The sequence below is a fragment of the Rhinopithecus bieti genome, unplaced genomic scaffold, assembly GCF_001698545.2.
Source record: "Rhinopithecus bieti isolate Rb0 unplaced genomic scaffold, ASM169854v2 scaffold_28066, whole genome shotgun sequence".
Taxonomy (NCBI): domain Eukaryota; kingdom Metazoa; phylum Chordata; class Mammalia; order Primates; family Cercopithecidae; genus Rhinopithecus; species Rhinopithecus bieti.
The window spans coordinates 786,669-805,743 of NW_016813021.1; the positions used below are offsets into that span (position 1 = coordinate 786,669).

The 19,075-nt window shown below is 43.9% G+C and overlaps 1 protein-coding gene and 1 pseudogene across 2 annotated transcripts in view; both read right to left on the reverse strand.

Moving 5' to 3' along the window:
• Nucleotides 1–19,075, reverse strand: part of DEPTOR (DEP domain containing MTOR interacting protein) — a 189,818-nt gene that overhangs the window by 50,253 nt on the left and 120,490 nt on the right. The window contains exons 5-6 of the mRNA XM_017847589.1: nt 7,322–7,507; nt 2,394–2,528 (exon numbers count right to left, since the gene is read on the reverse strand). Of these exons, the coding sequence (XP_017703078.1) occupies nt 2,394–2,528; nt 7,322–7,507 (321 nt within the window). The remainder of the gene's footprint in view (nt 1–2,393; nt 2,529–7,321; nt 7,508–19,075) is intronic.
• On the reverse strand, nt 18,182–19,065 carry LOC108512348 (40S ribosomal protein S2 pseudogene; annotated as a pseudogene). Its single transcript, XR_001880571.1, has one exon. The product of XR_001880571.1 is annotated as a 40S ribosomal protein S2 pseudogene (transcript).

Consider the following 19,075-nt stretch of genomic DNA (forward strand, 5'->3'; position numbering starts at 1 on the left):
GAGGCCTGATGATCCACCAGGCATCTGGGCCTTGCCCGCTGGTTACATGCGTGGCCTTCTGGCCTGACAAGCACCCTCTCAGTGAAAGGCAATCCAGTGCTTCTTGTTGAGGTGACAGTTTGCTGATCTTATCACCTTTGCTTTCAGAAATCTCATGAAAGTGAAAATTAATTTATGGTCACTAAACAAGAGGGAGTAGGTCAAACATCAAGATGGAAATAGTATCTCTCAGCAGATGGATGGGAGATGAGAAAAGTGGTCAATATTTGAGGACTGAGATCTTTTTTATTCCCTGTCAGATAACTCTCTCCACTCCCCATAAACCCTCAGGGGTCTTATGAATTTGGATACATGAATCACACTGTACTATTTGGCAGCAGTGCTGACCATTCATTTTAATGCACTTCTCTCCTCTTTATCATGTCGAAAAATATAGAAACTTTGAGGCCCAGGAAAAGCTTTTTTCTTTTCATATCCTTGGAAGCTTATTTGCTTATTACAATGATACCGATAACATCAATATCTTTAGTACTGTTTTTTTTGTGTCTGGCTTAGGGCATTTATATACAGTACTAAAAAACATATCCTGGTATATTTAGGATAATTAATTTTTAAATGCATCACCGTGAAGGCCTGATCATCTGCTTGTGAAAAAAAAAAAAAAAAAAATCACAGATGAGCTCACGAGGTCTTGGGAACCCTCTCAAGAGTGAGAGAGAAGCTTGTCAAACTATGGGTAAGATGTGGGATTTACAAACCACAGCTCAGTCCTGACAGCTCTTGTCCTTGGAGACCCACGAAAGGAAACAAGACCTTTCTCTTCTGCCTGCCTAACAGTAAACTCTTCCCTTTGACCCAGAGGCAAGGAGAAAGAGGAAACAATACTAACTTACCTCAGAGAACACGGATTTTGCTGCTAATTTCAGTAATTAACACTTTTTTCATATTCCATCATAAGCAATCAAAAACATGTAAAATGGTTATGGCACCACTGACCCTTTTATTGAAACTGAGATCTTTTGCTTTTAACTTTGAGGATGCCTGTCAGATTTCTATGAAGCCTTCAGACATCCCATTTCTAAGAATTCAGTTCTCCTTTTTCATTCTGCTTTATCAGCAAACTGCAGGAATTGAAAAACCTAGCACTCAACGACTCTTCAGCCAGTACAGTGTGGAAGCAAGTTTCTTCATTCACTTACAGGTTACATTTATTCCTGCCGCTAACTCTCCAGAAGGCAGCAAAAAAAGAAAAAAAGTTAGATCAGGAAAAAGAGCCACCTTCCTAGATAATAGCATTAGACGACAGAGTCTTCTCTCAAAGCCTTTTGAACCACATCGATTAGTCCTTTTTCTTACTAACATGAAATATTTTGTTTTGTTCTCCAAAGAGGTGGTGTATTCATTGAGTTGGGGGTTGTGACCTGTCATCTTTGTATCCCCAAGATCTAATAATGAGGAAACAACATGAACAAAAGGAACAGAGCCTCTTCCTTGAAGGTGACAAACTGGACAGTGCCTTAAACAAATGGGTCTGAGAGTGTTTTCTGGCAGTTGCTGTAGTGATGGACCACATGTCCTCATCCTGGCAAGGAGAACAGTGAGGACATGAGATGGGTAAGGGATGGTGAGAAAGGGTAGCTTCAATGGATTACCAGTTTCTGGGGGGTTAACTGATTGGGTGGAAGAAGGATTGTTTCTAAGTACATGTTCACCAACAATCTTTGTGCCTAGATTTTTTTCCTGGAATATAAAGGCCATGGAGGTTGAGGAGCAGATTTTGAAACCACAAGGCACCCAGGGTCAATTCCAGGGATAGTTGGGTTTGCACACATCCATGCTTCTTCCTTAAGGGTGTTGGGCCCCAACAGATCTTTGCATCGGCTGCATTCGGGGGAAGTGCTGTTTCCCCTGCTGTGAACACTGTTACACACTCTGACCAAAACCCCCTTCAGGGCTCAGGAACTCCTCCCAGCTCAGGGAGTGCTAATGGCATGGTGACAGCCCTCAGCTGTCTTGGGGACCATCTCTCTGAAGACAACTGCTTCGCCCAAGGTCATGCCCTCCTCCCAGGGGCAGCCAATATCTAGTAAGTGGCCAACACATGGATCTAAAGGCCCAGCCCCCTCAACACAACTCCAGGCAACTTGGGAGGGCCATCCCAGCTCCTGAGGTCTTATTGGGTCAATGACAGCCTTCACTGAGACTGGGCTACAACCCAATTTCTCCTTCAGCCCAATTCTTCCTTCCCTTCATTCAACATGTGTGGACCCCAAGAGCATGCTCTAACTTATTAGAACCCACACACTAGTCTCCCGCTATCTCAGATTCTGCTTCCCAGAGACCTGCCCAAGTCCCCACAGTCTTAGGAATGGGGCCACCTTTTGGGCACTCACCAGACTTGGGGTTGCAGAGCACAGGGGGGCTGCTGCTGAGGGTGGGGCTGCTGCTGAAGTAGCCGCTACTGCCACAGCTGCTCATGCTGCTCCTCCTCACTGCAGACACGATCTTTATCTCCTTGCTGGGGCTCACTGTGTAGGCCAGAGAACACACACAGTCAACGAGGGGATGGTCTCGGCTCACTAGAGCACATAGGCTTTCAACTGCAAGGTCCAGGGAGGCCAGGAAAAAGCACACTGGTCTTAGTGGCAGAAAAACAAGAGCTTGGGTTGCAGCTCTACCACTTACTTTGTATCATATTATTTTATTTTTTTGAGATGGAGTCTCACCCTGTTGCACAGGCTGGAGTACAGTGACACAACGTGGGCTCACTGCAACCTCTGCCTCCTGGGTTCATGCAATTCTCTTGCCTCAGCCTCCTGAGTAGCTGGGACCAGAGGTGCCCATCACTATACCCGGCTAATTTTTGTACTTTTAGTAGAGATTGGGTTTCATCATGTTGGCCAGGCTGGTCTTGAACTCCTGGCCTCAAGTGATCCACCCATCTCAGCCTCCCAAAGCACTAGGATTACAGACGTGAGCCACCATGCCTGGCCAGCTCTGCCACTTGTAGCACAACTTGGGGTCACCTCAGGGAAGCTCTCTGAGCCTAAATTTCCCTGACTGTAAAGTGAGAACAATGCTGTCTTACAGGATTGTGCAAGGGGTGGGTTATATCATGTGCATGAAAAAATGATATTATTTCAAGAACTACCACATCCATGCTGAGCAGTCCTTGCTAGGCTATAAATGACATGCTAGTTACACGGGATGAATCAACAGTGAAAATAAATGCCTTCTGATTTCAAATAAAACCATTAATCAGGCCGGGCCCGGTGGCTCATGCCTGTAATCCCAGCACTTTGGGAGGCCGAGGTGAGCGGATCACGAGGTCAGGAGTTCAAGACCAGCCTGGCCAACATAGTGAAACCCCATCTCTACTAAAACCACAAAAATTAGCCAGGCGTGGTGGCATGCACTTGTAATCTCAGCTACTTGGGAAGCTGAGGCAGGAGAATTGCTTGAACCTGGGAGGCAGAGACTGCAGTGAACCAAGATTGCACCACTGCACTCCAGCCTGGGCGACAGAGTGAGTGAGAGTGAGACTCTGTCTCACAAAAAATAAAAGCAAAATCAAAAAAGGATTAATCATCCAGAGCCATGGAAGAAGGAGCTTAAAATACAGAGCACACATTCAGGCTTTGAGCGTGTATGTAAGGCAGTATCTTTACTTTTCTGATTTGGTTCTCTGTCATGGAGTAGGCTGGCTCTCAACATGGGGAAGGTATATGACTGAATGAAAGAAATCATGGAGACCCCGGCACGTGGGAAGCACAAAATAAATGCTGGTGTTCATGGTCATGATGTGGTTCGAATATATGTCCCCACCCAAATCTCATGTTGAAAGATAATCCACAATGTTGGAAGTGGGGCCTGGTGGGAGGTGACTGGATCATGGGGGTGGATTCTCACGAATGGTTCCATCCCCATTACACTGTCCTCACCATAGTAAGTGAGTTCTTGTGAGATCTGGTTGTTTAAAAGTATGTGGCACCTCCACCCCCAACCCCTGCCACTCCCACTTGCGCCATGTGAGACCCCTACTCCCACTTCACCTTCAACCATGATTGGAAGCTTCTTGAGGTCTCCCCAAAAGCAGATGCCACCATCCTTCCTGTTTTGCCTGCAGAACGGTGAGCCAATTAAACTTCTTTTCTTGATATTAGGTTGGTGCAAAAGTCATCGCGGTTTTTGCCATTAATAGTAATTTCTGTGCCCCAGGCACCGAGCCAAGCTTGGGTGCATGAAGCTTGGTGTGCATTAAACTGATGTTAGCTAAAGCTGGTGGACACAATAGGAGGTGACAATGAGACCATTTACAATTATAGGACATTTCTGTGCCCCATTACTTTTTGCAATTTTGCCATTACTTTTCACAACAAAAACCACGATGACCTTTGCACCGACCTAATAAATTACTCAATCTCAGTTATTCCTTTATAGCAATTCAAGAATGGACTAATACAGGTTACCATGGTTACTATATCCTTCTACTCATCATTATCACTTGTTCAGGTCTATTGGGCCCACTCAAGAAACAGGCAAACCCTTGTTTGTGAGAAAGTAAAATCACTCTGCAGAAGTTTGCAATGTTAAGGAGACATATATCTAGTGTGTCCTCTTGACCTGATCAGATTGGCCTGGGAGCACAGGATTAGCCTCTTGACCCTCAGCCAGTCTTTCTTTTCCCACAGAAGCTCATGCTTCTTTCTCTCCTCCAGATGGCTGCGTCTGAGGAACCTGGGTGTGGGGGATCGGGGAGGTGGTGGCATATTAGAAGCACTGGAGTAAACAAAACTGCAGTGAGCTCAACTGGTGTTAGCTACAGCTGGTGGACTGAGCTCTGCCCACCACTTCCTAACTTTGCGTAAGCCACTTAATTGCTCTGTATCTTAATCTCTTCAACTGTAAAATAAGGATAAGAAAAGTCCTTTCTCTTAGGGTTACAGTAAGAATTAAATGAGAAAATTCATATAACCAAGCTTGGCTCAGGGCCTGGGGCACAGAAATGTCTCAGTACATACAGTTGTTTTGTTTTGAGACAGAGTCTCGCTCTGTCACTGAGGCTGCAGTGCAGTGGCAAGATCGCTGCTCACTGTAACCTCCGCTTCCCGGGTTCAAGTGATTCTCCTTCCTCAGCCTCCTGGATTACAGGCCTAAGATTACAGGCACCCACCACCACACCCAGCTAATTTTTGTATTTTTAATAGAGACAGGGTTTCACTTTGTTGCCCAGGCTGGTCTCGAACTCCTGACCTCAGGTGATCCTCCAGCCTTGGCCTCCCAAAGTACTGGGATTACAGGCGTAAGCCACCACACCTGGCCTCAATACATATAGTTGTGGCCGGGTACAGTGGTTCACAACTATAATCCCAGAGCTTTGGGAGACTGAGGCAGGCAGATCACCTGAGGTCGGGAGTTCGAGACCAGTATGACCAACATGGAGAAACCCTGACTCTACTAAAAATACAAAATTAGCTGGGCATGGTGGCACATGCCTGTAATCCCAGCTACCCAGGAGGCTGAGGCAGGAGAATCACTTGAACCTGAGAGGCGGAGGTTGCAGTGAGCCAGGATCACGCCATTGCACTCCAGCCTGGGCAACAAGAGTGAAACTCCATCGCAAAATAATATAAAACAAATAAAATAAATAAATAAATAAAATACATATAGTTGTAAGTGCTCTCACTGTCATCTCCTGTTTATAACCAAGTCATGACACTTTCATATTGTGCTGGGTTAAGCCCAGTAGTTTCAAACCTTAAACCAACCAGTTTCTCGAGGTAACACCAAGTTTTCAGGGCAGTTCAAGATACCCCTTTAAGCACCTCACCCTCTTAAACAGACGGACACTTACTTCAAGTTCACATTTTCTGGATGCACTCATTTGTGAGCACCAATCACATCATTTTTGTTTTCCTCTTACACCCTTGTGGACAGACAGATCAGCCGAATCAGCACTCACGATCAATGGAGGGACAGCTGTCACAGCCAGGTCACCCTTACATCCAATCACCATCATTTCCATCACAGCTAACTGCACATCTGAGACTGTCGGACTTTAACTGTAACACCCCCGGCTGCTATGCTCTGTGAGACTTGTATCAGCTTTGCATTGTTCTTGTTTGTTCTCTGTCACCCACTGATAACGGGTGGATAACCAGTCATTTTTTTGTGGTTACCGGTATAAATGCCCACAGAAATAATCTTCTTATTCATCTTTGAAATGGATAGCTTTTTGAAGTTGTGATTCACAAAACTGAATAATTAAATGATATGTAAAGACTACTTGTAAGGCCGGGCATGGTAGCTCATGCCTGTAATCCTAGCACTTCGGGAGGCCAAGGTAGGAGGATCATGAGGTCAGGAGTTCGAGACTACCCTGATCAACATAGTGAAACCCCGTCTCTACTAAAAATACAAAAATTAGCCAGGCATGGTGATGCATGCTTGTAGTCCCAGCTACTTGGGAGGCTGAGGCAGGAGAATCGCTTGAACCCGGGAGGCAGAAGTTGTGGTGAGCCAAGAGCACACCACTGCACTCTAGCCTGGGCAACAGAGTGAGACTCCATCTAAAAAACCAAACAAACACTTGTATTTATTTATTTATTTTTAAATTTTTTGGACAGACGAGGTCTTGCTAAATAGCCCAGCCTAGTCTCAAACTCCTGACCTCGAGTGATTCTCCCACCTCAGCCTCCCAAGTAGCTGAGATTATAAGTGTGCGCCACCATGCCAGGCAAGAATGGTTTGAAATGAAAAATAAATAAGGTATGAGTGAGAGCATGAGAGGCTTCTATAACTCAAATACATAATGTTATAAAACAGAGTCCTGGCATCTAAGTTGGCTGTGCAAGAAAAACTTAGGGTTTCAGAATTTTTTTCATACTTCTTGGTTATGAATAACTAAAAATTCTTTTTTTTGAGATGGAGTCTCACTCTTTCGCCCAGGCTGGAGTGCAGTGGCGCGATCTCAGCTCACTGCAAGCTCCGCCTCCCAGGTTCAGGCCATTCTTCTGCCTCAGCCTCCCAAGTAGCTGGGACCACAGGCACCTGCCACCACGCCCGGCTAATTTCTTGTATGTTTAGTAGAGACAGGGTTTCACCCTGTTAGCCAGGATGATCTCGATCTCCTGGCCTCATGATCCACCCGCCTTGGCCTCCCAAAGTGCTGGGATTACAGGCATGAGTCACCACACCCAGCCATGAATAAGTAAAAAGTCTACTCTCTCATAGAGAACAGAATTTCACAAAGGTGAGTCAAGGCTCCACTATTTCTCAAAAGACAAACACTTGAGCTCCAATAAACGCTGGGATAGCATACCTGACATAAAGCTGGTAGATTTCCGATTGTCATGGCTCTGCTTCCTCAGGCAGAAGGGACTGTCATGAGTTTCCTGGGAGGTGGGGGACTTTTCATTGAGCAGCTCCATCAGTCTTCGCCTCCGCCGGAAGTTCATTCTAAACTGGTAGAGAAGATTGCTGTCCACAAATGGGTGCTTGTTGGACACTGGGGAGAAAAAAAAAAAAAAAAAAACAGCCAATGAGGACTATCTGGCATCTAGGACTATCTGGCATCCTGGACACTGAGCACTACAGCCAAAGGACCACAGGCAACAGGGGCAAAAGTCTCAAGAAAGACTTCTCTTCCACAGATGCCACATGAGCTGCTGTCCATCCATCCATGGTCCCAAGTTCTTTCCACATGGCATGCACTTTAAAAATTTGCTAACCAATTCTTCTGGGGAACTTTGTTTGACCTTGCCTTCAATCTGAGTTCTGTTCTTCCTAGTGTTCTTCTGGCCCCTGTGCTGCCTCCACCAAAGCACTGATAACACTGCACCCTCACTGTCTGCCCCCTTCTCTGTCTTTCCCTCTAAACTCTAAGCTCTTTGGGGGCAGTGATCACAGCTTCACTTACTCACGTGTCCCCAGCGCCCAGCAGAGACCTTGTCCCATAGCAACACTCGATTCTTTTTTTTTTTTTTTTGAGGTGGTGTCTTGCTCTGTCACCCAGGCTGGAGTGCAATGACATGATCTCGGCTCACTGCAACCTCCGCCTCCTGGGTTCAGGCGATTCTCCTGCCTCAGCCTCCCAAGTATCTGGGATTACAGGTGCCCTAGTCACCACATCTGGCTAATTTTTGTATTTTTCATAGAGATGGGGTTGCACCATGTTGGCCAGGCTGGTCTCGAACTCCTAACCTCAAGTGATCCACTTGCCTCAGCCTTCCAAAGTGCTAGGATTACAGGCGTGAGCCACCACACCTGCCCCCTCAATTCATTTTTAAAAACTTTTATTTTGAGGCCAGGTGCTGTGGCTCACACTTGTAATCGCAGCACTTTGGGAAGCCAAGATGGGTGGATCACTTGAGGTCAGGAGTTTGACACCAGCCTGCCCAACATGGTGAATCACCATCTCTACTAAAAATACAAAAATTAGCCGGGTGTGGCGGCATGCACCTGTAAATGCCAGCTACTCAGGAGACTGAGGCATAAGAATCACTTGAACCCAGAAGGCAGACATTGCAGTGAGCCAAGATTGTACCATTGCACTCCAGCCTGGGCAACAGGGCAGGACTCTGTCTCAGAAAAAACAAAATAACTTCTTATTTTGAAATAATTATAGACTTACAGGGAGTTGCAAAGAAAATACAGAGACCACACACTGTATGATTCCATTCATATGGAATGTCCAAAACAGGGACATTTCTGGAGACAGAAGTATACTGGTGGTTGCCAGGGGCTGGAGGGGGGCCTTGGGGTTGGGTTGGGAGGGGTATTAGCTGCAGCATGCAACTTCTTTTTGAGGTGATGAAAATGTTCTAAAATTGCCTGTTGTGATGATTGCAAAACTCTGTAAATATGCTAAGAACCACTCAATTGTACACTTTAATGAATTGCTTGGTATGTGAACTATATCTTAATAAAGCTGTTTAAAAAATTCGACAGAGTACAGAGAGTTCCTGGGTACCCTTCACCCAGATTTCCCCAATGGTAACCCCTTACATAAATAACTATAGTACAATATCAAACCAGAATGTTGACATCGGTACAGTCTACAGCCCTTATTCAGATGTCACCAGCTTTTACATGCACTCATTTGTGTGTGTGAGTGTGCATGTGTGTGCATGAGCACATATAGTTCAATGCAGTTTTATCACATGTAGAGATTTTTGTAATCACCAGGACACCATGACAAAGGAGCTCTCTCCCTGTGTTTCCCCTCTATGGACTCCTTCACTGAGTTCCTGATGCCTGGCAGCCACCTTTGCTCTCCATCTCTATAATGTTATCACTTTGAGAACAGTATGTAAGTAGAATCATACTGTCTGTTGCCATTTATGTTTGATGTTTAATACATAAATAAATGGTTATCCAATAATAAAGCCTACTTAGTCCCTAAGGAAATCTATACTTTATTTATTTACTAATTTATTTAGAGATAGAGACTCACTCTGTTGTCCAGGCTGGAGTGCAGTGGCACGATCATAGCTCACTGCAGCCTCAAACTCTTGGGCTCAAGCAATCCTCCTGCCTCAAATTCCCGAGTAACTAGGACTACAGACACACACCACTGTGCCCAGCCCAAATCCACACTTTACAGTGATATAATCATGCCAGTGTATCAACTTGAAATTAGTAATAACAAGAGCTAGCCCTCATATAGCACGTCCTATAAACCCAGCATGACCTTAAGTAAGTGTCTTATATGTTCTAATTCCTTTAATTATCACAACAGCTTGGGATATAGGTACCATTATTTTATTTCCTTTTTTTTTTTTTTTTTGAGACAGTTTCACTCTTGTTATCCAGGCTGGAGTGCAATGGCACAATCTCAGCTCTCCACAACCTCCACCTCTCGGGTTCAAGCAATTCTCCTGCCTCAGGCTCCCAAGTTGCTGGGATTACAGGCATGTACCACCAGACCTGGCTAATTTTGTATTTTTAGTAGAGACGGGGTTTCTCCATGTTGATCAGGCTGGTTTCGAACTCCTGACCTCAGGTGATCCGCCCACGTCAACCTCCCAAAGCTCTGGGATTACAGGCGTGAGCCACTGCGCCCAGCTTATTTTATTTCTTATTTTTTTTTTCCTATTTTTGATGAGGAAACTGAAGTCCAAAGGTTTAGGAAGTTACCCCAAAAAGACACAGTAAATGGCAGAGGTAGAAATATAACACAGTATCTGATTCTAGAGTCCAAGTTCCAAACCACTGCTCTTACTGCTTCCATGAGAAACTATTCCTTCCCTAGATCATTATAAAAATCAAAACCGGCCAGGCGCGGTGGCTCAAGCCTGTAATCCCAGCACTTTGGGAGGCCGAGGCGGGCGGATCACGAGGTCAGGAGATTGAGACCATCCTGGCTAACACGGTGAAACCCCATCTCTACTAAAAAAATACAAAAAACTAGCCGGGCGAGGTGGCGGGCGCCTGTAGTCCCAGCTACTCGGGAGGCTGAGGCAGGAGAATGGCGTAAACCCGGGAGGCGGAGTTTGCAGTGAGCTGAGATCTGGCCACTGCACTCCAGCCTGGGTGACAGAGTGAGACTCCTTCTCAAAAAAAAAAAAAAAAAAAAAAAATCAAAACCATGTCCCACAAAACTGCTCATATATGACTATCAGTCTGAAGGTACACTCAATTCTATACGATTTATATCTTAGAAATCCATTGAGATTTATTTATCGCCTCAATTTTACACTTTGAGTTCACGATTCTTGGAGCTACAGTGCAGGTGGTACATCAGGCCCCAAAAGCCATGTTCCTGGGTCATTTCTATTCATCTGCAGAGTCATCAGGAACTCTGCAAACTGGTCACCATCATGCAGACGTCTCATGCAACTTTCCGCCAAAAGCAAAAAACTTGAATAGACAACACAAAAACAGAAGACACACAAATATCTAATCAGCACATGAAAACAGGGTCAATCTCATTAGTCAATATGGAAATACACATTAAAACCCCACAATGAGGCCAGGTGCGGTGGCTCATGCCTGTAATTCCAGCACTTTGGGAGGCCGAGGCGGGCAAATCACTTGAAGTCAGGAGTTCAAGACTAGCCTGGCCAAGAAGTTGAAACCCAGCCTCTGCTAAAAATACAAAAATTAGCCAGGCATGGAGCGTGCCTTTAGTCCCAGCTACTCAAGAGGCTGAGATGGAAGGATCACTTGAGCCTGGGAGTCGGAGATTGCAGTGAGCCAAGATCACTTCATTGCACTCCAGCCTGGGTGACAGAGCAAGACTCCACTTTTTTTGTTGTTGTTTGATCATCCATCTATTTATTCAACTACCATGTATTGAGTTAGGTTAACTATATACCAGGTACTTTTCTTTCCCAATGTTTTAGGAAAAAATGGTAAAAACAGAAGTTAAACAAAAAATTCAATCCTGGCAACTTTTTTTTGGATTGTAAAATTCAAAATATTATAAACCACTAGGAAAAGAATCTAGATAATAAAAACCCATTAAGAATCATATTAACACCATTATCAATCATGCCAACTGGTTCAACAGTCTCTTTTGCTATTTCACAAACAGTATCACATCCTCTCTAGGTCAATATCAACAAATGCAATCTAGGATTGTAACTATATTTATTATCCACATATGTTAATGAACAATTCTTCTGTTCACATAAATATCAAGTGTTACAACATGGGTCCCTACTAAGACAGCACCAGTGCCAGCATTTAATCTAATAATTCATACGGCTTTCCACAATTTGTAAATGGTGATACTCACTTTGGCCAAATGAAATATGTTGGCCTCAAAGACAAATATAGTTAATTCAGTGATATTTCTACATGTTCTTAATAAATAATCTGGACAGGTGTGGTGGCTCACACCTGTAATGCCAGCACATTGGGAGGCCAAGGTGGGAGGACAGCATGAGGCCAGGAGTTCAAGATTAGCCTGGGCAACACATTCTGTCTCTAAAAATAAAATGAAATTAAAATATTAGCCAGGCATGGTGGTGCATGCCTATAGTCTCAGCTACTCAGGAGGCTGAGGTAGGAGAATTGCTTGATCCCAGGAGGTTGAGGCTGCAGTTAGCTGTGATCACACCACTACACTCCAGCCTGGGCAACAGAGTGAAATCCTGTCTCAATCAACCAATCAGTCATCAAAGAATGCTCGTGCATGTAATCCCTGCACTTTGGGAGGTTGAAATGGGAGGATCACTTGAGGCCAGGCATTCAAGGCCAGCTTGGGAAACATAGTGAGACTCTGTCTCAAAAAATAAAATATAAAATAAAATAAAATCATAAATAAACAAACCATCCTTGGATTCAGGAGAGGCTCACCTAATGCAACCTGGACCAAAAAATAAGCCAATCACACTTTGATATGATAGCTACCAATGTGGCCCTCTTGAAGATAGTCAAATTTTTACATAAATTTACTACATCACTATACTCAGTAATGCTGTAATAAAATTTTGTAGGTAAGTTATTCATTTCTGGCAACCTTCTGAGTTTGTTGAGATTTTTAAAAAATCCTCAAGTTGACTTTGGCAAGTTTCTTAAAATTATGACCTGCAAATATATAGCTCTGTAGACATTTATTAAGACCTACTGTTTTCTCTTGGCACAGTGAATTACATAAAATATTGCCTCTGTATAAGTAAATCCAGGAAAGCATTCTAAATCCAAAAAAAAAAAAAAGTATAACAGACTTCAAAGTACTTTAAAAGTGTTTTTAAATGAAATAGAACTTTGACTGCTGACCTAATTATGTCTCTCCTCCAGTTTTAATTATTGACCCAGTGTTTAATTTACACCCAGTCTCCATCTTATATCTCCCCACCTCTATACCACCTATAACCAACCGGGCAAACATTCTATCTAAGATCAAATACAAAAGTTAACTTTAAATAGTCCTTCCTCATCACATTCTTTCCCCAATAGAATAGGTGACCTCAAACATAATGAAATCAGGTAACGTGAGGGTCAGATGAGATAGTCAACTATAAGTGTTCAGCATAATGCCAAATATATTGTAAGCACTCAATAAATTATACCTTTATTATTTTACAACCACTGTGGTTTTTTTTACTGTTATCATCATCTGTTGACGATATGCTGCCATTTGGCCTAGTAGAATTCAATTTTATGGGACATAATATTTAATGCCCCACCTCGATTTTCAAGGATGGATTTGGATCTGGGTGTCTCAGGAGCAGCCACCCTCCCTGAAATGAAGGTTGTCATGTGTTTATTCACCTAGATATGTGACTGACACAGATGGAGTCGAGTTCTCCTCTCAGCTTACAAAAGTGACAATTGTATGTATCACTTGCATCATTGCCAATAAGTTATTAATATTTTGCCTTTTTTCTGTCTCTCATTAAAAGTTTAATGATATAAACAGTTTAATGATATAAACATTGAGTTTCGGCCAGGCGCGGTGGCTCAAGCCTGTAATCCCAGCACTTTGGGAGGCTGAGACGGGCGGATCACGAGGTCAGGAGATCGAGACCATCCTGGCTAACAAGGTGAAACCCCGTCTCTACTAAAAAAAAATACAAAAAACTAGCCAGGCGAGGTGGCGGGCACCTGTAGTGCCAGCTACTCGGGAGGCTGAGGCAGGAGAATGGCATAAACCCGGGAGGCGGAGCTTGCAGTGAGCTGAGATCCGGCCACTGCACTCCAGCCTGGGCGACAGAGTGAGACTCTGTCTCAAAAAAAAAAAAAAAAAAACATTGAGTTTCATACATTTGCTTTTTGTGTGAGTAAAGTTTTAGGTTTAATATATATAATCACAACTTCAAAAGCTGAAGGAGTGCAGGTAGACAGCCATATTATGGCATCAATAAATCACACATGACATCCATTCATTTATTTGACAAACTGAGCACCTACTAAGTATCATACTCCATCCCAGCTACTGATCTTAACATTGTGATTGAAATATGACACCTTCATCTGCTCATCTCTTTATGCTCACCAATGCCAAAGCCTGCTAAAAGAGACATCATTTCACACAAGAACAAAGCAATTAAGTTGGAACTTTATTGATAATTTTTATGCTGAATAACTTTTAGAAATTTCTTTCTCTTTCTTTTTTTTTTTAAAAAATTTTTAAAATTTTTTTTTTTTTTTTTTTTTTTTTTTTTTTTTTTTTTTTTGAGACTGAGGAGCCTCGCTCTGTCATCCAGGCTGGAGTGCAGCGGCGTGATCTTGGCCCACTGCAACCTCCACCTCCTGGGTTCAAGCAACTCTCCTGCCTCAGTCCCCCGAGTAGCTGGGATTATAGGCACCTGCCACCATGCCTGGCTAATTTTTGTATTTTTAGTGGAGACAGGGTTTCACCACATTGGCCAGGCTGGTCTCGAACTCCTGACCTCAAGTGATCCACTTGCCTCAGCCTCCCAAAGTGCTGGGATTACAGGCATGAGCCACCGTGCCTGGTCTACTTTTAGAAAATTTACCACACAACGAAAAGCACAAGTTTTAGAGCCAGATGTCTTCAGTTTCAGTCCTAGCTGTGCCACATTTACTATCTGAGTATTTGGGCAACTTACTCAATTTTTTGCATATATTCTGTGCGAAGGAAAAATGAGATAATTTATGTAAGAGACATGGCATGGCATCTGACATATAGTGTTGTAAGCATTCTTCATTTTAGACTTCTAAAGACTGACTTCACACTTTGCTCATTTAAGTTCCCATGGAGAACTCATTTCCTCTATCTTTTCTGCTTTTATTTTTTTTCTTTTTTTAAATTTACCACTTATTCTGAAATTCTAATTCTTCTAACTTTCTTTTTTCATTCTTTTTTTTTTTTTTTTTTTTTTTTTTGAGACAGAGTCTCACTCTGTTGCCCAGGCTGAAGTGCAATGGTGCGATCTCGGCTCACTGCAAGCTCCACCTGCTGAGTTCAAGCAATTCTCCTGCCTCAGCCTCCCAACTAGCTGAGACTACAGGCTTGCACCACCATGTCCAGCTAATTTTTTGTATTTTTAGTAGAGATGGGGTTTCACCATGCTGGCCAGGCTGGTCTTAAACTCCTGACCTCGTGATCTGCCCACCTCAGTCTCCCAAAGTGCTGGCATTACAGGCGTGAGCCACTGCACCCAGGCTAACTTTCTTTAAAGAACACATTGCCCTTCTCTGAGCAGTTTGTTACCTTTCCACCTGTGAAAAACATNTTTTTTGAGACAGAGTCTCACTCTGTTGCCCAGGCTGAAGTGCAATGGTGCGATCTCGGCTCACTGCAAGCTCCACCTGCTGAGTTCAAGCAATTCTCCTGCCTCAGCCTCCCAACTAGCTGAGACTACAGGCTTGCACCACCATGTCCAGCTAATTTTTTGTATTTTAGTAGAGATGGGGTTTCACCATGCTGGCCAGGCTGGTCTTAAACTCCTGACCTCGTGATCTGCCCACCTCAGTCTCCCAAAGTGCTGGCATTACAGGCGTGAGCCACTGCACCCAGGCTAACTTTCTTTAAAGAACACATTGCCCTTCTCTGAGCAGTTTGTTACCTTTCCACCTGTGAAAAACATAGGAAATCATGACCAGATATCCAGCTAAAGCTTAGTGAGTACGCCACTCGAAGATATTCAAACTTCAGAAGTTGACAAAAAGCAAAAAATAAAGCAGTGCATTAAGACACAGTAAAGTTTGGGCAGTAACTAGATTATGAAAGTCAAAGATCATTTTTATAGTCATAAATTATATAAGTAGAGGTTCAAGAATTAACAACAGCTAAATGACATAGAGTTTATATTCCAGAGAGAGAAAAGTTGATGTTTTTTGTACACTTTTTTTTTTTTTTTTTTTTTTTGAGGCAGTCTCACTCTGTCATCCAGAGTGGTGCAATCTTGGCTCACTGCAACTTCTGCCTCCAGGGTTCAAGTGATTGCCCTGCTTCTGCCTCCCAAGTAGCTGGGATTACAGGCATGAGCCACCACGCCCAGCCTGATTTTTTCTTTTCCTTTTTCTTTTTTTTTTTTGAGATGGAGTCTTTGCTCTGTTGCCCAGGCTGGAGTGCAATGATGCGATCTCAGCTCACTGCAACCTCCACCTCCTGGGTTCAAGCAATTCTCCTGCGTCAACCTCCCGAATAGCCGGGATTACAGGTGCATGCCCCCATGCCCTGCTAATTTTTGTATTTTTAGTAGAGATGGGGTTTCACCATGTTGGCCAGGCTGGTCTCAAACCCCTGACTTCAGGTGACCTACCTGCCTCAGTCTCCCAAAGTGCTAGGATTATAGGTGTGAGCCACCACACCCGGCCTCAGCCTGATTTTTTCTACATATTAACATGTAATTCTCCATATTGAATATAAAAATCCTTGCTACACAAACAACTTACTTTTTGTTAAACACAGAAAACAATAATCCATGATATGGGGAAAAAAGTAAAGACAAGGAGGAAAAAGCATGGGAAACAGTTTGTTTGTGCCTGTCTTACATTTGTTCCAATTCTACATTTCTCAGATCCCAGTGATATACAGGACCTCCGTATTATAGTAAATGTAATATATACCATTTGATACATTTCATTTCATTCTTTGCTCTGTGGGACTATTTATCTGTAAACAGGACAACAATTCAAAGAGACAGTGATCAACATCTACATTAAATATCTAATATTCCAGTTGTGATCTTAACAACAGTTGTAAGTGAAAACTGACAATTGGGTACTCATCCAATTTATAATTTCTGGGACTTTCCAAGCCTTCCCTTTTGCTTTGATAGAATTCTCTAGGGGCTTAGCTTGGCTTTGTATTAAATGGGATTTAAACTAGGAAGAAAAGCAGACATAGCCAGAAAGCTAGAGCCATATATTTGCGAGAGGATCTCATTGTTTAGGAAAGCTGGGGCTTTAGAAGCACTCAAAGTGCTTCTAAAGAAAAACAGATCCCTATACACTGTTATGCTTAACTGCAGAAATCATGAGGGAAACGTCATGTAGTTTACCAAAATAATAAAGTGACATGGTACAGGTATATTCTTCTTTTTGTGGATAATGTGACTACATTTTCCTCCCTTGTATATTATTAGGATGATTTTAGCAGGCAAAGAAATAATAGAAGCTGATTACTTAAAAGGGGGAAAACTGACTTCCATTCAACTCATGCATGTAGTCCGAGGATGAATATAAAATGTATCATCTTGAATTCTACAAGTTCTACTGAATAAAAATATTTTAGCTGGGCATGGTGGCTCATGCCTGTAATCTCAGCACTTTGGGAGGCCTTGAGGCAGGTGGATCACCTGAGGTCAGGAGCTCGAGACCAGCCTGGCCAACATGGTGAATCCCTGCCTCTAGTAAAAACATAAAAATTAGCCAGGCATGGTGGCGCACACCTGTAATTCCAGCTACTTGATAGGCTGAGGCATGAGAATCACTTGAACCCAGGAAGTGGAGGTTGCAGTGAATTGAGATCATGCCACTGCACTCCAGCCTGGGCACAGAGTGAGACTCTGTCTCAAAAACAAAAACAAAAAAATTTAGTCTACTTATCTAGTTGGAAGGAGGAAGGTCACATACTTTCATTCATCCTTGAAATGCTTGCTCGTAAATGATATAACACAACAGGCACCATGAAACGTGAACTGAATCCAACACTATGATAGCAGCATACAGGGAATGCGCAGACACCAACTGTGACCTGGATGGCACATCATCAAACATTTTTTAAATGTGGTCTTCGACTTATGGTCACATAAACAACTTAATAGACTGAAATCAGACTTAGAGAGGGATTAAAGATGATGATTATCCTACTGAGGACGAAGAAGGTCAGCAAGGTGGGGCTAACTGCACACCAGTGTCAAAGTTACAAAGGTCATCAAGATCACCTTGAAGACAGAAGACCCTCACTAGCTGCCCGGCTCGCTGCTTCACCAAGTGCACAAGGGTGGGTGGGGCTCCTGTGAGGGATCATTTTTTTTGGTCACCAGGGATGGTACTCTATCCAACCATTCACTCCTTTTCCTCTTACTTTCTTAGCTACTACTGATCTCTGTATCTTTTCCTAAAAAAGTCACCTAGCCCTGATAGACATTGCTCAAGATCCCTGATAAACTGCAAGGATAAACGGATGGTTGACCTATTCCTCAGACTTGGTGTTTCTAGAAGGTGAGTTAATTCTGCATACAAAAGTGCTGTGATTTCCCTGCCAGCAAGACATAAGCTTTTATTTTATTATTATTATTATTATTATTATTTTTTTAGTAACAGGCTTAATTCACTTTATTTTTCTTGTATAAAAAGCCTATGTTGTAGCCACAGCTGGAGCCTGGGTCTGCTGCACGGAGACTCTGGTGTGGGTCTTGACAAGGTGGTCAGTGAATTCCTGATAGGGAGACTTGGTAAACACAGTCTCCTTCCAGAGGGGAGCGGTCAGGTAGCTGTAGGTCTTAGAGATGGCATCAAAGGTGGCCTTGGCGAAGTTGCCCAGAGTGGCAGTGCAGCCCCGGGCTGAGGTGTAGCAGTCATCAATACCAGCCATCATGAGCAGCTTCTTGGGCACAGGCGCTGAGACGATGCCAGTGCCCCTGGGTGCAGGGATGAGGCGCACCAGCACAGAGCCGCAGCGGCCTGTCACCTTGCAAGGGACGGTGTGGGGCTTGCTGATCTTGTTCCCCCAGTAGCCTCTGCGCACCGGGACAATGGAGAGTTTGGCCAGGATGATGGCCCCACGGATGGCGGTGGCCACCTCCTTGGAGCACTTAACACCGAGGCCGACGTGGCCATTGTAGTCCCCGATAGCAACAAACGCCTTGAACCTGGTGCGCTGACCAGCACGGGTCTGCTTCTGCACCGGCATAATCTTCAAAACCTCATCTTTGAGAGAGGCCCCCAAGAAAAAGTCAATGATCTCAGATTCCTTAATGGGCAGAGAGAAGAGGTAGATCTCCTCCAGGGACTTGATCTTCATGTCCTTGACCAAGCGGCCCAGCTTGGTGACGGGCATCCACTCCTTATCCTCGGCCTTGCCTCCGCGAGCTCCGCGGCCTCGGCCCCGACCCCCTCCACGGCCGCGACCCCGCCCCGGATGCCACTGCCGAAACCTCCACGGAAGACATCGTGGTTCCCCATCCCAGGGCCACCAGGGCCTCCGGAC